Source organism: Candoia aspera, chromosome 12, assembly GCF_035149785.1.
Source record: "Candoia aspera isolate rCanAsp1 chromosome 12, rCanAsp1.hap2, whole genome shotgun sequence".
Lineage (NCBI taxonomy): Eukaryota > Metazoa > Chordata > Lepidosauria > Squamata > Boidae > Candoia > Candoia aspera.
In genome coordinates this window covers 706,223-720,278 of record NC_086164.1, presented here as the reverse complement: position 1 = coordinate 720,278, position 14,056 = coordinate 706,223, and the positions used below count along the sequence as shown (strand labels likewise).

The 14,056-nt window shown below is 55.0% G+C and overlaps 1 protein-coding gene across 1 annotated transcript; it reads left to right on the top strand.

Moving 5' to 3' along the window:
* Positions 1 to 4,854: 4,854 nt before the first annotated feature.
* NONO (non-POU domain containing octamer binding) lies at positions 4,855 to 12,561 on the top strand. Its single transcript, XM_063313623.1, has 11 exons — positions 4,855 to 4,986; positions 5,404 to 5,559; positions 7,091 to 7,284; positions 8,158 to 8,459; positions 9,029 to 9,124; positions 9,566 to 9,762; positions 9,866 to 9,950; positions 10,275 to 10,377; positions 10,496 to 10,538; positions 10,825 to 10,931; positions 11,674 to 12,561. Exons 2-11 carry the CDS (start codon positions 5,433 to 5,435, stop codon positions 11,809 to 11,811), a joined length of 1,392 nt encoding a protein of 463 aa, XP_063169693.1. The 5' UTR covers positions 4,855 to 4,986; positions 5,404 to 5,432; the 3' UTR covers positions 11,812 to 12,561.
* The last annotated feature ends 1,495 nt before the right edge of the window (positions 12,562 to 14,056 follow it).

Here is a 14,056-nt window from a genome sequence, read left to right as displayed (position 1 = left end):
CCCCGCCCCCCGGGCTGCTTCCCGGCACCCCGGCGCCCCCCGGCCGGCGCCCCTCACCTCTCCCCCTCCGGGGTCGCTGGGCAGGGGCTCCCTCGGCACTCGCAGCCGGGCGGCGAGCGGCGGGGGGCGAGCCAGCGACGAGCGCGCGGCCAGGGTGGGGCGGGCACGGGGCAGCCGGGCACCGCCCCCGGGACGGACGAGGGGCGCCTGGAGACCCCCTCCCGTCTCCCTCCCCGCCCCGCCCCGCCCTCTCCGGCCCCCGAAGGCGAAGCGCCCCCTCCTGCTCCTCCCGCAGCCCCAAAGCCCTGCGGAGCCTCCCCTCGTGCCCCTCCCCCGCCCCAGAAGCAGAGCCTGCAAGTTCCCCCTAAGACCGCGCGAGCGCCCCCTCCCCCTTTCCGTCATTGCCCCACGGGGGGGGGGGCGGCCGTGCAGAGCAGGGCGAGAGCCGGGTGAGGAAGGTGGGTATAGGCGGCCCCAGCCATTGGGGCTGTGGCGGCAGGCAGTGCCAAGGTGGGCGGCCAAAGGGCCCCTCTTGCTCCAGGGCTGGCCCACTCCTGCCCCTTGGGACTTGCAGCGAGGCCCTTGCTGGGGTCCTGGCTCAGACCCCCCTCGTTCCTGCAGGCACGTGGGTTTCTGCCACCTTGGGAAGATTGGGCCCCTAACATCACTCTTTGCTCTATGGCCCTCACCCCCAGGCCGGAGGAAGGGGGAAACGAGGGAGACCGTTGGCACAAGCTCTTGTGGGGCTGGGAAGGAGAGCCCCCACCGTTCCTGGGGAGGGTCCGAGGGCTCTCTTGCTCCTGGAATACGTCCGCTGAAGACGGCTTAACAGAAGGGCCTCCCAGCGGGTTGGCCAGAGCAGGGTGTGCAGGAATCCAGCCAAGGACAACTGGGGGTCTTGGCATCTTCTCCGATGGACCTTCCGGGGGCCCTCCTTTGATGGGGGCCCTCCTTTGAAGGAAGAGCGGGCATGCCTTCCGGTTGGAATGGATTCTAGGTGCCCAAGAATGTCCCCAATAATGCTTTTCCTGTGGTGTTTCCAAATCCAGTCTGCTTCCCTCGTCCAAAGAGTATTTTTAAACTTATCAAGTGTGGCTGCCACTCTGGGCCTGTTGCTACCACTGGGGGCTCCGCACAGCTTCCTCTCCTCTCGAAGGAGGAAACCTGTTAGCAAACCTCATTACTGATTGATCCTCCAGCCACTGCTGCAGCCAATAAGCCACTCTGTGTGCAGTGACCTCAGGTGGAGAAAGCAGAGAACATAAGCTGGGCTCTCTACACTGGAAGAAAGCGCCATAGGATTTGCTTCCAGTCGCGCTGGGGTGCTCCCACACCCTGCCAAACAAGGTCAATTGCAAGCCTTGTGCTTAGTTAATTTTATCTTGGTCGCTTTTTTCTGGCTTGATCTCGTGTGAATCCAGCATGTTAGGCAAACCCAGAACATGCAATAGCTCACTAGCTGGGCAATATGTGCTGCAGGAACCCACCACCATTCTCCTACCCCCACCATCCCCTTGGATACACCGTGTACCCATCCTCCTCTGAGTTGCCTGAAAGGGAGCAGAAGGACGCAAAATTATTTTGAGCAGTGGCAAGTCTTGGTTAGGCGGGAAGGCTGCGGTGACAGGGCTCATGCCCACTTTGTCGCTCCACAGTGAGGCTGTGACTGGGGTGTCCATCCTGCATTTTTCTCTGGGTAGATCCCATGGGCAGGCCAGTTTCAATCCCGCACAGCTTGTCCCAGGCTTGGGCCAACATCAGAAGGTGCCCTTTCATCCCCAGGACATCGTGAGGAGACCTGACAGGCCTGAGCCGGACAAAACCGCGATGCCCCGGTGAGGTGCGCAGGCTTCTCCATGTGAGAGAGGCAGCCTTTGGTGAGTGCTGTGCTCCCTGGAGTCACACTGGGGAGATGCCTCAAAGAGGCTCTTCCCTGGTTGCCAAGAGGGCAGCCAGAAGACCGGCTGGCCCGGCCCCTCGCTGGACCTCAGCAGGGTCCTCCTCTCTGCACTGCTGGCACCTCCCCCCAGGAGGGAGGCAAGATGGGCCGGCTCTCCGAGGGGCCTCGGCATCCCCTCCAGAGGAAATTACGACACTAAAGAGGATCTGGATGAGGCACCCTGGAGGGTCTTGCTTTGCGAAAAGGCCTAGCTAACCAAGGAGCCAGTTCAGGCGCGCAGAGAACGCCTGCCTTGGCTCAGCAGATGCACAACGCAATCCCCCACTTGCACGCACTGATCTTGCACCAGGAGAAGCTCCACCCCAAAGCATGTCTCGACACTTCTCCACCCTCCCCTTGCCAGTTGCTGTTGCCACCAGTCTAAGCGTACAAACTAGGAATGGTGTTTCCAAGAGTAGAGGGGGAACAGGCACACAACCCAAGGTGGGGGTGCACAATTGCTGCCTCCCCTCCCTGCTGTTTCTGCCAGCCTCCTGCTGCAACGGCCTCTAGGTGTGTGGCATTTCCTGCTGCTTTTCCAGGGAGGGCTGCTCTTAGGGCCAGCCAGTTTCTGCCACACGTGCAGATGGCAGGGGGTCCCAGAAGCTGCAAAGATGCTAGGGGCTGCAGAGAGGGGACCAATTTCAGTAGCGGTTGAAGGCCAGGGACAGAGCGGCGCAGGGAGTAGAGAATTCTGTCTCCGGAGACCTTTTTGCAAGCGTGTTAGCATAATGCACATTTTCTGGTCAGTAAGTGAGCAGTTGGCAAAACAGCATCTACCGTTCAAAACAGTTGGGACTGCCAGACCCAACTGGTGACCTGGCAGAAGACTTGCATGGGGATCCTGTCCAGAATAGCAAAAGGGTGGTTTGGAGGCTAAAAAAGTCTTGAGATATTTTATTATTTAGTTCCAGAGCCCTGCAGGGCTTTAGCAGGATGAAAACCTGAAATGGGAGATTGAAGCGACTTCTATCCATGAGGTGGTCTCTGCAAAAGCGATTGCCCGTTTCCACTGCCTGATATTGCTGGGCTGGCTCAAATCAGACAAAAGGGCACCCACTAGGCCCCTGATCCTTCTGGCAAATCTTTCTATCTTTGTGTGGTCCTTAGAGGGCAGGAACCTCTTTCACCTGCCACTTTTGTTCTCCAGAATGGCTCATGTGCACTTTAAGATAGCAACCTTGGGGCAAAGGGTGGGTGGGAGAAAGAGCTGGCCCCATTGCTGTTGCCAGGGAAGTGGGTAGCTGGAGCTGCTCTAAGGATGGGAAGACCAGAGCTTATGGGGACGGCTAAGCCACTAACCATGGTTTACCCACCACCCCGTCTGAGCCCCTAGGACATGGTCAGGGCTTAGCCCAGCAGGTTGAACAGGGCTCTGTGGGTTGGGTGGGCAATTGTGGGCAAGTGGTGCTGGGAGTGGGGAGGGGAGTCAGTTGAGAGTTGGGATATGGGGTGGGGGCAGCGAGACCCCTCTGCTTCATGCTCCTCTCCCAGTCCCAGCCCGGCATAGTACTGAGGGAATCAGCCAATTACTTCTCTTTTACCCTCTGTTAAGTGGAGGTCCAGGGTTAGGTGCCCATTAGATGTATCAGCACTGACTAGAATAAGAAATACAGGCTTAAAGATACAATCCATTTCTTGCCTGTGTAATCACACACAGTTTTGAAAAAGGAGCAATATCAGGGTAACCTTTTTTTCAGCACAGAAGACGTCCCATCAAGATTGTGGACTTCTTAATTTTCGTGGTAAGCTACCAAGAAATTTGTATTGAGTCGGCAGTACAGAAATGTAATATGAAGTTCCTGTGGATTTAACTTGTAAACATAGTCTGAGGGCTTGCAATGAATACTATTTTCAGAATAGCCCATCTTCGGAAGCTGCTAAGAGATTAGTCACTTGTTCATCCTGATCTCATAGATCTGAAAGGCAGATCAAATTCAGGGGAATGAGATGCATTTGAAGTGATGGTGCCAAAGATTGCAGTCTTACTTTCTACCATTTTTTCATTGGCCCCGATCAACTGTGTCTGGCCCTAAACCTTCCAAGGCCCATCTGTAAGGCTACCAAGAACTGGTAGAGCGATGGGCTTTGTGATCCCCACCGCCCACCTGCAGAGCAGTATTGTTGCCTTCGCTTTCTCCTGGAAACTCCACAGGCTCTGGGCACTCTCCAGGTGACACCTGGAAGAAGAAGGCCCGTTTGCATTCTGGCAGGCTGATTTCCACTGAGCGCAGTGGGGACGCCCTGGGGAGAGGATTTCATTGCAAAGTTGTGCTCCTCCCCTGCCCCTTTGGGAAACAGCTGCATTGAACTCGGTGGGCTTCCTCGCCAACCTGAGCAATCTTGCATTGAGTTTTGCTGCACGCATGGCAATCTTAACTCTGGCCTTCAATGTGAGGAGAATAGTTTAGGATCGCGCTGCGCGGCTTCTCGCCTTTTTTCTACAAGGCGCCGGTTGTCCTGGCCATAAAGCAGATCGGGAGCAAAGCTCCGCATGTGATTTGCATATATTTGAATAGGCATTATTTCCGCCCCTCCCGGATCGCGCTCCAGCTGACCCAGGTAAGCGGCCTAGCCCTAGCGCCCCTGCCGGCAGACAGCTGTACTTGCGCCCGGCTGGGGGTGAAGTCCCTTTAAGAAGCTACAGGCTCTCTCGTGCGCCTGCGCGGACCCCGCGCAACCATCGCGTCGCTCGCTCTTCGCCCCCTCCCTTTTCCTGCCCCTTTGTCCCTTTTTCACCACTCACTCAAACCTGAATGAAAGCGCCTCGAGTGCTGATTGGCTGAGCTTTGCGCGGGCTGGGGGAGCAGAGAGCCGGACCAATCAGGCGCGCCACGGCCAGCTCGGTTTGCTGTCGCCTTTAATCGGCAAGCTTGGCGGCCACTTAGCGGAAGGTCGGGGGAGGCCTTTCAGCCAATTGGGCCCGCGAGAACGCGGGCGAGGGCGGGACAGGGCCAGCACGCACGAGAGAACGGTTTCCGGCCTCGCGCGCCCCCATTTTTTCCTCCTTCCTACCCCCCCCCCGCCTTCTCGTCGGCTCGCCTGAGGTGAGGAGGCCGCGGCTCGACGGCGGAGGGCGGCCGGCACCCGGCACCCGGCGAGCGCGCGGGGTGCCTCCCCCGCCGGACGCCGGTGGGGCGAACGCGGGGCGGCGAGGGCGAGCCCGGCCCTCCGGCGCGGCGCGGCCTCGCTCCCTTCTCCCGGGTTCTGGGAAGCGCGCCGCGGCCCGGCGGGCTCCCCGGGGACCGTGGGCGGCGGCCCGGCGGCGCTGGGAGGCTCTGGGCTCCGGTCCGCGGCGGATCGGCCGCCAGAGACCCGCCGGCCTGATCGCGGAGGGCGCTGGGAGTTGTAGTCCGCCGCGAGGCCTGGCGGGCGCGGAGCAGGGAACGGCGGCTCCGTTTCTCGCCCGGAGCGCAGCCGTGGCTCTCCCTGAGGAGCGACTGCGCTCTGCTTCCTTACCGCAGGGATCCCGGCCCTCCCGCGCAGGCGAAGGATGCAGGGCAACAAGGGCTTCGCGATGGAGAAGCAGAATCACACCCCGCGGAAGCAGCAGCAGCAGCACCACCAGCCGCACCAGCCGCAGGCCGCCCCCGCGAACGGGCAGCAGGTCAACAGCCAGAGTGAGTTTCCTGTCGGGGCCGAGGGCGCTCGCCTCGCCCCCTTTGCAGCAGCCCTCCTCCCCCGGGGGCTTGCGCGCTCCTCGGGCGGGCCGCTGCAGGCGCGTCCCCCGTAGGACCCGGAACCCTGGCCCCGGGGGCGGGGGGTCGCTCCCTGGAAGTCCGTGCTCCAGAATGTATTTGAGGGCGGCTTGCAACCATCCATTTAAACCTGTTGCTGAGCTGCAGATGGAAGGCAGGGTCCCCATATGCGGAAGCACACGGTAGGGCTGTCAATCTGCTGGCCAGGTCTGGTGGGGTTTCCTGAGAGTCTGAATGGCACTGACTGGATGCAGCCTAGGTCACGCTCCTCCTTCACTTGCCCCCCACCTTCCAACATCAAACATGGAAGCCAGATTGGGAATCGGTGTCTGTAAGGCACGGTTGCTACTATTTCCGGTCATTAATTCAGCCTAGATTAGTTAGACTGACAGAATCTGCTGGTTGGGTTATTGGCGATGGAAGAATGTGCTTTCTTATTCGCTGTGAAAAAATTAAACCCTACAGTGATCAGGGATGCGGTGGCGCTGCGGGTTAAACCGCTGAGCTTGCTGATCGGAAGGTCGGTGGTTCGAATCCGCGTGACGGGGCGAGCTCCCGTTGCTAGTCCCAGCTCCTGCCAACCTAGCAGTTTGAAAACATGCCAATGTGAGTAGATTAATAGGTACCGCTTTGGCGGGCAGGTAACGGCGTTCCGTGTAGTCATGCTGGCCACATGACCATGGAAGTGTCTATGGACAAACGCCGGCTCTTCGGCTTTGAAACTGAGATGAGCACCGCCCCCTAGAGTCGGACACGGCTGGACTTAATGTCAAGGGAAACCTTTACCTTTACTACAGTGATCAGAAGCATTATTTAAAGAGGAGATAGGGATGAATAGCTTAGCTTTCTGAGATGTCTTTGGCCAATATTGCAAGTTTTGGTCACTCGGTTAAACCGGTTAGCTTCTCTATGGGCTCTGCCTCCCCCTGGACTTCGATGTACCTTTGGCGCATTATTCTGTACTTTCTCACATCTTAGGATTAGTCTCTCTCTCTCCATTGCAAGGATATACAGACTCCGTAAAGCTTTTGGTAAAACCAATATCAGTGCTGGGCCTTGTAACTAGTTTAAGAACCGTGTAATGTATTTGTCAGCTAGCATCTGAACTATTTTACTATTGCCTGCAGGGGAGAGCTGAAATGCTTTCCTATTAGCATTCCCTCGCAAATAAGATGCAGCTGCTTTAGACCTGATCTTGCTGCTGCTGTGATGTGTGGTAGTTGCATTTGCAGCCTGGCAATGCATAGGGCAAAGGCTGCAGTGGGATAATCTTCCAGGGTCAGAAGCTTCCGTATGGTCAGGCAGTCACAGTTCTTGGCGGCTCTTTTCTCTGGCTGCAAGCTGAAGGTGCTAGAGGGTGCCGTTAATATTCTGATCATTGTACTCTGGAGTGTGTTCATAGTCACTGTTTGTTCCCCAATTTTGTAAAACGGACATATCTTCCTCCCCTCAGATGAAGGCCTGACAATTGACCTGAAGAATTTCCGAAAACCTGGGGAAAAGACCTTCACCCAAAGGAGTCGCCTCTTTGTGGGCAACCTGCCCCCTGATATCACCGAGGAGGAGATGAGGAAGATGTTTGAGAAATACGGGAAAGCTGGCGAAGTGTTCATTCACAAGGACAAAGGCTTTGGCTTCATCAGGCTGGTGAGTGACCAGAGGCGGAAATGGGGCTAACCGGACTGGGTCTGAATAGCACAATCGTTACGCTCTGAGCAGCATAGAACCCACACGTCGTATCTTGGGTGAAACCAGATTTCTGGCTGTTGACCCTGCAGAAGGTGTTTGTTGCCTCCCCGCAGCTGTCTGAGATTATTTTAGCAGCTTCCTTGATGGCCATTAGCTCTAAAATTTCCCTTGCTAATTTTGGCCTGCTCTGTTGTATTCCAGAGATCTTCAGTTTTTTACAATGAATGACTTCAAAGATGGGAAGTCTCCGGAGGGCTAAATTAATGGCCGGTGGCCAGAATCCCTCAAACCTTTAACCTTCCTAGTAGGGCCCAGTGTGAGGCAAAGCAGGCATCGTCTACCCTGTGACTGTCTTTTCTGTCAAAGAAAGGAGTTGCCACTTCCTCCAGTACCAAGCCACTGGACGAATAAGTTGATTCTTAAAACTGGCTGCCGCGTATGTGATGCTTTAGCAAATGTCCTACACAAAACACTCAGCTGGAAAGTCTGGTGAACAGCCTTGCCAGGTCTGCTTGCTTAGGCCTTCTTTCCTGCGGGAGCCAGGCATATGTTGGAGCTTTTTCTGCTGCTGATTACTTATGAAGTGGAATATTACATATTTTATTCTGTATCTTTTTTAATCCGCCTAACGACCATTCTTTGGGCTAGAATATAAATAAATCAGAAGCCTAAAAGAAATATATATGGGTAGATTAGGTTTTAAAACCCAAGCGGAAGTTCAAGCTGCACAGGATAAAACCCAGGTAAACCGCTCTCTTGAGAATACTGTAACCTGATTCTTCCCAGAGATGCCTTTCATCTACTCTGTGTGTGTATGTGTTTTGCCTGTAGGAAACTCGGACCTTGGCTGAGATTGCAAAGGTAGAGCTGGACAACATGCCTCTTCGTGGTAAGCAGCTGCGTGTGCGCTTTGCTTGCCACAGCGCGTCGCTGACTGTCAGGAACCTGCCACAGTTTGTGTCTAATGAGCTCCTGGAAGAGGCTTTTTCCATGTTTGGCCAAGTCGAGAGAGCTGTGGTCATTGTGGACGACAGAGGCCGGCCGTCTGGAAAAGGCATTGTGGAATTCTCGGGAAAACCGGCTGCCAGAAAAGCCCTGGACAGATGTAGCGAGGGGTCCTTCTTGTTGACTACGTAAGCGTGGGCGAGGACCTCTGGGTCAGAGGGGTGGGCTGTAGCTGGAGGGCAGTGAAGGGCACATACTCGGGGAGGGCAGTGCTTAAGCCATCTTCTCTGCCTGTGTCCGCAGACATAAACGGGGGACTGTGCAACTTTGCTCGTCCCTACTGGTGAATAATCATTGCCTCTGGGGACTGTGCACACAGCGCCTGCGTTGTCCTCTTTTAGAAATGCTGGTTCAGTGCAGCCCATGAGGCATTGCATGTGCGCGCCTGGGTCAGCTACCTAGGAAGCTGATTTCTCCTTCCACACGCCTGAGCCCGGAAGAAGGCCAAGATAACCTGAGACAAACCGCTGAGTGGCTGAAGAGACCGGTTGCCAGAGCAGGATCTTAAGATCTGTAGTGGGTAGCTAGATGCTTTGATCCTGATAATTGACTTTCTCCTGGTTGCCCCTAATGGCTTTGAAGCACCAATTGCTACCTCAAAGAAAGACCCTTTGTCATTCGGGAAAGGTAAAACCCGCTGGATACTAAAGACTCTAATTTTAGCCCTGATGTTGCCATTCTCAAATTTCTCTTCAAGGTTCCCTCGGCCTGTGACGGTGGAGCCCATGGACCAGTATGATGATGAGGAGGGGTTGCCAGAAAAGCTGGTCATCAAAAACCAGCAATATCACAAGTAGGTGCTAGGGAGATGACCAGTGGCGCCCCTTTGTGATGGAAACAGATGTTCTTAAAGAGCCGCTCAGCCCAGCATGCAGTCATGATGGGAGATGCCTTTGCTGGTTTTGTTGCTGTGCTGGGTTTATGTTCATTAAAGCAGGTGTGAAAATTGAAGTAAGTGTTTTCCTCGGCATCCACACCATAGTTCATCTCTCTTTAACTGGTCATTTCCTGGTGGGTTGGAGGTCCTGGAGCTTCAGTCACTGCTAATTCAGCAGGCTCCAGGTTGAGAGAGCCTGCTAGAGTTCACCTGCTGTATCCTTTCCCTTTGAAAACGTGTCTGGGGGAGATGCTTGCCTCCGGACTCAGTGCTTCCAGCCTCTATCCCAGCCCCTTGCCTTTCATTCACGGACCGCGATCTCCCGAGTGAGCGGACTTTTCTCTTCTGCCCCTGCAGGGAACGTGAGCAGCCTCCCCGCTTTGCACAGCCCGGCTCCTTCGAGTACGAGTACGCCATGCGCTGGAAGGCCCTAATCGAGATGGAGAAGCAGCAGCAGGAGCAAGTGGACCGCAATATTAAGGAGGCCCGGGAGAAGCTGGAGATGGAGATGGAGGCAGCTCGTCACGAGCACCAGGTTATGCTGATGCGGCAAGGTAAGGGCTGGAATTGTATCTGTTGCTGTGGTGATCATTTTTGGCAACTACATGCTGCTGGGAGTGAGAGGAGGTGAAACGGTCTTCCTGTTCGTTCCTCCAGATTTAATGAGGCGCCAGGAAGAGCTCAGGCGCATGGAGGAACTGCACAATCAGGAGGTGCAGAAGCGGAAACAGCTGGAACTCAGGTGGGCAGTAGACTGACAACATCAGCTCCAGTAGAAGTTGCAGAATGAATTATAAAGCAGGGTGGAAAAGCTATCAATAAATACAATACAAAATTCTTTAGCAGTGGAAACCTTCACTAGGAGCTCTTGGGGGTTTGTTACTGGCTCCAGTCTCCCAGCTAAGCGACTTCTAGCTTGATTGATGAGCTGATGTGGTCCTCCTGTTTGAGGAACTGAAGATGATGAGCTCCGTTGCCCGCGGAGCAGCTGCTGAGAGATCCAGAGGGGGCATAATCCCTGGGTGGCTGTTCAGGCAGAGAGACTAGCCAGGAGCTTCCCTTGCAGGCAAGAAGAGGAACGCCGGCGCCGGGAGGAAGAGATGAGGCGACAGCAGGAAGAGATGATGAGGCGACAGCAGGAGGGATTTAAGGGAGCCTTCCCTGATGCGGTAGGGAAGGCTGGTGGGCAGAGCTGGGGCCTGTCTGCTGGTGGGGAGGGAGGGAGGCAGTCAGTCATGTCTGACTTCAAGGGAATTGGATCATCCAAGGCTTGTCTGTCTGTTTCAGAGAGAACCTCCTGACATGCGAATGGGGCAGATGGGGATGGGAGGTAAGTGGGAGAGATGGCCTAGGCCCGCTGAGGGCTAGAGGAGGTTTTCTCTTTCTCTGGGCAATGGCTGTCAGTCACTATTTCAGCCTGGAGCTGGGCGGCGGGTGGAGCAGGGGCAAGGCTTCAGCTGAGTCCCCTGCTCTGGAAGGCGGCTGTGGGATCAGCAGCTTGCCGTTCCAAGGGGGGCCAGTGTGCGTGCAGCCATTTGGGGGGTCCCGAAGGGCGAGGGGTGGCCTCGTCCTTGGGGTTGGCTGTGCCTCAGGAGAGATCCCTGTTTGCTTTCCAGGTGCAATAGGTATGAATAACAGGGGGACCATGGGCACCAATGTCCCTGCGGGCCCTCCGCCTGCGACTGGACCTGGACCAATGATCCCTGATGGAGCCATGGGAATGGTGAGATCAACCAAGTTCTTGTCCTCGTGGGTGGGAGGTGGAAGACCTGAGATGGGACAGTGTTTTCATGAGCAGTTGTGCTTCTACTTGTACATTAATTTTCACTAGCTATTTTTGTGGGGAAGGCTAGCTGCTGCAACATTCGAAGCAGGGTCCATTGGTAATTTTTATTTCTTAAGCAGATAAACTGGCTTGGGAGAATCCTTACCATCTGTTTCGACAGACATGTCATGGAGGGCTGGGCAGCGTAAACATCCAAGGCTTTGAGGGTGTAGAATCTCCTTCAGGAGCTGTTACTCTTATAGTTTTGATGTGTTTTAGGAACCCAGCTGGGTTTCCACATCTTAAGCGGTTTGCAAATATGGGGTGATGCAGCATTCTGGTTGGTTCTGTGGGTGTCTGTACACAGCGAAGGCTGTGTTTATTTGGGGGGGGAGGGAACCACTAAATGCTGCGCTTTGAGAAGCTGTTGAGGTTAAAGCATACAGGCAGGCAGTGGCGCGAGTACGCTCGTCTCACAAGCGGAGTCCTTAGCGTGTTGTCCCCCTGCGCTGATCAGGCCGTTCTCTGAACATGGAAATGGGGCCAGGCGTAGGGCTGGCTTCTGCTGTTGCTGCCTCTGAGCCCCCTTGTGTGCCTTCATAAAGCAGGAAAGAACTCCTGTGGGATCTCCCTGGGCCTCAGGTGGTGTTTCTAACTCAGATCTTTTCTTCTTCTCCCTCCCTCCCTCCCTCTGTACAAGACCCCTCCACCACCAACCGATCGCTTCGGACAGAGCAGTGCCATGGAAGGACTGGGAACCATGGGAGGGAGCACACCAGGATTCAACCGGGGCGCTCCCGGAGGAGATTTTGGCCCTAACAAGCGTCGCCGATACTAACGGGAAAGGGTCCGGTGCCTGGCTGTCCTGTCAAGAAGACCCCTTGGCTCTTCTTGAAACCCAGGAGTTTGGCCAAGGCCAGAGGCGTCTGGTCATATTTGTAAACGGTGTAGCTGACACCACAAGGGGTGCATTCCTGCAAGCACGCAATGTGAAAGTGGATCCCGGGAGGCTTCAGTAGCTGTGTAGTGTGTGAGGCCGAGCTAGGACCCCAACCCCTTTTCTTCCCATCCCCAAGCCCCTCACCATGGGCTGCAGCTGGCAGCTGGGTCAGCTCTCCCCCCGTCCTCTGAGGGCTGTTCTTCAGAGCACTGGGGTAAGGCCTGTGGTTCCGTGCGGGGCCATAGCTACAAGTGGCATATCATGGAGGGGGAGGGGAGGGGGAATAGTTTTTTTTAAAACTTGTAGCTTTTTACTTTTTCCTCTGGACCATTTTTTCTTTACTATAGTTCTCTGGGGCAGCCGAGAGGGCTAGATAGTGGTGGTGGTGGTTTTGGGATGAATTATTCAGTGTTGTACCATTCTTTATTTTTTACTGGTAGAGAAGTACAATCTATTGGACAACTTAAAACACAAGTTTCCTGTTTAAAAAAAACTCAGCTGAAGCAATTGTTTGTATAACCCTAACTTTACCTGTCTTGTGTAGAAGTAAATGTGTGAACCTGAGCTGTAATCGTCGACTAACAGGTTGAGTTTGTCTGAAGATTGTTATAGGAATGCATTATTAAAAGGGATTTTAAGACTTTTTCATCTTGTGTCAGTCTCTGATGTCTCCTGGGTTGGCCCATCTCTGATGTTTGATTACTGGGGGGGAAATCTGCCTCTTTTGGAAGTGGCAGCCACGCTGTTCCTCCTGTTGAGAAGATCTAAGCTCCAGATCCCCATCCCTCAGCCTCTTCCTGCTCCTGTGAAAGCAATCGGCCATTCTCCAGCTCTGTCTCAGAATTCCCTGTCCACCTTTGCTGGGAGGGTGGCTGGGAATTCTGGGAGTTGCTGTTCTAGCACGTTTGGGAAACTGCTTTAACAGCCTACCAGTAACATGAGCCAAGTGGTGCAGGGACTCCGCTTGGTAGCTCATGGTTACTTGCCTTCCACCTAAGGGCAAACTGGAAAAACTTTTGGTTGCGCAGGAACTTGTCTGAAGCCCCTTAGGGCAGATATCTGTGGGGCCTTCTATGAACTGGATAGGCTGAAGGAAAAGGGGGCAGTCGCGCTGCTCAAAAGCCCCCAATCTGTCCCGGCCGGCTGGTTGCAAGACTCGCCAAGCCATTCTGAGCAGGATCAACCGCTCGTGGTATGTACGTTTCTGGCTGCAAATGACAGGTGAGGAAGGTTTGGGTCTGGGGTGGTGCAAAAGTATCAGAAGCACACATGTTGGGGTGTATTAAATGGGACAAAAAAGGGAAGTGGGTGTGCCTCACATGCAAGATCAGGTCTGAGTAAAAGGGTTTGAGGTGGAACCGGGCTAAGCTGCCTGAAGAGCCAGTTGAGCGCAGGGCGCCTGTGAGAACACAGCAGACTCCTTTGCTAAGGCTGGCAACTCCACCGGCCCCTCCCACCGGTTCTGTTTTGGCTTCCTGGCTGGAGTGTTAGGCTCTGGGATGTCCTAGGCTGCTGGTCTGCACACCCCTAGTTGTTGGGTCTGACCAGGCGTTTCCAGACGCTGCTGCACCCCCTTAGGCTTTCATGAGAGCCAGGGTCCCAGACAATCCCCCATAGCTCTACGTCCAGTTATGCTGTCTGCTTCTGCCAGCTGTCAGAGGCCTCTCCCAGATGCTCCAAGGAGGCTCCTTAACCGCCCGGGTTTCCAGTTCTGGCTGGCGGTTACAAACTGATGCCTCTGGGCTTGGGGCCTTGGATTGGCTTCTCTTGGAAAGGCGACGAGGAACCAAGGAAGGTGCCTCGGCTTAAGCCAGACTGCTGGAGGTGGATGGCCCTGCTCCCTCTGCTCTGCTCCGGCTTGAAGAGGGTGGCACAAAACAGAGGGACAAAAGGAACGAACTGGATCTGGCCTCTCGATTCCATGAAGGCCACTTCTGCGGTCAAGAAGAAATGGGGGGGGGCTCTTGGTCTCCCCTCTTTGCCATTGAGAAAGAAGAGGCAAAAGGTTGGGAGTGGCCCAGACAATGGATTTTCCTCCCTTTCTGGCAATGCCCGGATTTGTTTGGGACCTCACCAACCAGAAACAACCTGAGTTTCCAGAACCTGTCTTCCCTTTCTGTGGGGATGCTTGTTCACTGCTTCT